The 2,903-nt window shown below is 49.0% G+C and overlaps 1 protein-coding gene across 1 annotated transcript; it reads right to left on the reverse strand.

Moving 5' to 3' along the window:
- Nucleotides 1-384: 384 nt before the first annotated feature.
- Nucleotides 385-1,422, reverse strand: GPR119 (G protein-coupled receptor 119). The gene has a single exon (XM_015538999.2). The coding sequence runs from the start codon at nucleotides 1,420-1,422 to the stop codon at nucleotides 385-387; it is 1,038 nt and encodes a 345-aa protein (XP_015394485.2).
- Between the last annotated feature and the right edge of the window lie 1,481 nt (nucleotides 1,423-2,903).

A 2,903-nucleotide genomic window follows, 5' to 3' on the forward strand; every position in this document is an offset into this window, starting at 1 on the left:
ATACTGGGTTAAATGAAACATTAACATTGCCTTTTTTAAACCTTTTAAATACGGTTACTAGAACATTTAAAATTATATGTGACCTGCATTATACTTATGTTGGATACTGCTGCTGTAGTGTATTCAAGAATAGGATTTGATTTTTTAGCATTATTTCAGTAGTACATTTCTTTCTACCTACCTGTATAGGAGAGACAGATTAATTGCAAAAGAAGCATAGGGAGGAATGGAGATTTGCAAATGAGAAATTGGTTACAGAAGAAAGTCAGCACCCTACCTCAGTTCCTCTCAGTCTGGGGTGGGGGCAGTCAACTGTCTGAAGCAAGCACTTTCATTCCCCTAGCTTTGATTTCCTAGTTGGGGCCCAGAGAGGAGAGGGAGAAGTCACTTTGAAACTTCTCTGCCCTCACCATCTTCGCCATGAAGCTGTGAGTGGGAGATAGTGGTGATAGGACAGGAACTTTCCCTGGGCCCCTCTGGGCCACCATCCCTGGCTGAGAGAAGAAGAAGGAATGAAGTGAGCCCTTTCTTCACTCCCAGGGCCATCTGGTAGAGCTGCTGCCGCACCTCCTTCTGCCAGTAGGCATAGATGAGTGGGTTGAGCAGGGAGTTGCCCACACCGAGCAGCCACAGGTACCGTTCCAGCACCAGGTAGAGGTAGCACTTCTGGCAGGCCACCTGCACAATGCCAGTGATAAGGAATGGGGTCCAGGACAGAGTGAAGCTCCCAATGAGAACAGCCACAGTGCGGACAGCCTTGAAGTCGCTGGGAGTCCGAGGAGGCCGGTATGCTCTGGCCATGGCTCCTGCTTGTTCCACCTTTCGGATCTGCTGGCTGTGCATGGAGGCAATCTTGAGCATATCACAGTAGAAGAAGACAAAGAGGAGCAGGGCTGGGAAGAAGCCAATGCAGGAGAGGGTCAGCACAAAGCGTGGGTGAAACACAGCGAAGAAGCTGCAGGGACCCTGGTAGGTAGTCTGCTGGAATATGGGGACTCCAAGTGGGAGGAAGCCAATAAGGTAAGACACCAACCACAGCCCGGCAATGCAGGACCCAGCCATGAGCCCGTTCATTATCTGGAAGTAGCGGAGGGGCTGCTTGATGGCAAGGTACCTGTCAAAGGCAATCAGCATGACTGTGAGGACAGAGGCAGCTGCGGAAGAAGTAACAAATGCCATCCGAAGGCTGCATAGGGTCTTCTGTGTGGGCCGAGGTGGGCTGGAGAGCTGGTCTGTGACTAGGCCAGAGATGGCCACACCAAGCAAGGTGTCGGCTACAGCCAGATTCAAGGTGAAGCAGAGACCAACACCATCATTCTTGTGGATCAGCAACAGCACAGCCACAGCCACTAGTGCATTGGCAGCAATAATGAGGGAGGCCAGGACAGCAAGAGTCACTCCAAATGGAAAAGATGACTCCATGTCTTGAAGTGGCAGGATTTCCACTTACCAGGGCATTCTGGCTCTCCAGCTCAAATTCTCACGGGCTGGGAGAGAAAGGGCTGGGTTCAGAGGGGCATCAGAGATCTGGCCACGACTGGCAGCTTGCCATCTTTCAGATCCTGCTGATCAATGAGATTCACTCACCCTTTCTCTTTCAGTCCTCAGCCTCTTGCCTCTCCAGCTCTCTGAAGGCAGCAATCCCTGTGTAGCCCTCCCCCTGGCCGCTGTGCTAGTCCCTCCCCCTCCAACTACCAAGTTACTAGACAACTCCCAAGTACCTGTGCATACTGTCTCGCCAGGCTCTCTTCCTCCATTGATGCTTCAAGGACTTTCTTTGGAGGGCCTGGGGCATTCATCTGATCTCCTGTCTGGCAGAAGATATAATTGACTCTAATCACACTTTTTCTTCCTCCATAGCTTGATATTAAACTCCTACTTCTTCTTTTCCCAAGCTTCAAGTACTAGCTTAACAACTGATCTCAGCTTAATTAAGCATTTGCTTAATAACAAATTCTCAGTTACTACTATTACTGCTTTCAATCAAGCAAGATGATCATAATCAGTTGAAGTGGGAAGTGAGGGCGGGCAGACTATTTCAAGGCCCAGCATACTTTCAGGGGAGCTACCACGCATTTAAGCTATCTTTTGCTTCCTAACACCTCAGAGTCTAATTCTCTAAAATAGGGGGTGTCATCCCCCTCTTTTTCATCCCTCAGATCTTGGCTGATTCAGAAAGGCAGGAAAATGAAAGCAGGTAATTGTTAACAGTTGTTAATTCAGTTTCGACCAGAACCCACTCCCTGTCTAAAGCTGCTGTTTGTTGGGTATACTCACTGAAAACGTGTCTCTGGTCAGAAGTCGTGGTTGCCAGCCTTGACTTTCTTGATCCTGTAGCCCCGAGGTCTCTCTGGGACAGGAGAAGAGGAGGCGAGCTGCATTCTGGAAAGTGTCTGCTGTAATATTTGGTTGTGGAATTTTCCATTTCCACTATGGATCGTGTTAGGCTGAAGGGTGGCAGTGTTGCCGAGGCAGGTGAGATGGGCTCAGGCAGGGCCGCCGCTGTGTAGGTCACTCCCATTTTAAGTTGTATATCCATTTGTTCGGGTACATTAGAACTAACCTTTTGCCTGCTACTCTTGGATACCAAGAAGAGAGGGGTGGGGAGAAGAGTGGTTTGAAGCTTATTTACTCAGTTCAGGTGAGAGCACAAATGGGAAAGGTTAGTGTTTTAAGTGAGGGAGTGGAGAGCAAGGTGCAGAGTTGGAGGCAAATATTATATCCAGGATGTTTTGACAGTCGGAGAGGGCTTTTGACAGAGGTCTCTCCTACAAATGATCACAAAGGCTGTGGCATGGGGACTTGGTACTCCAGCTGCCAGTCTGAGAACAGTTCTTATGCTTTGGTACCTCCATTAGGAAGCTGACTTCAGGTTGCTTAGTACCTGGCCTGATTTTATGCCT

The sequence above is a fragment of the Panthera tigris genome, chromosome X (genome assembly GCF_018350195.1).
Source record: "Panthera tigris isolate Pti1 chromosome X, P.tigris_Pti1_mat1.1, whole genome shotgun sequence".
In the NCBI taxonomy this organism is placed as follows: domain Eukaryota; kingdom Metazoa; phylum Chordata; class Mammalia; order Carnivora; family Felidae; genus Panthera; species Panthera tigris.

Excerpts from the sequence above, each read along its gene's own strand:
- GPR119 (XM_015538999.2), bottom strand. The coding sequence starts at position 1,422 with ATGGAGTCATCTTTTCCATTTGGAGTGACTCTTGCTGTCCTGGCCTCC.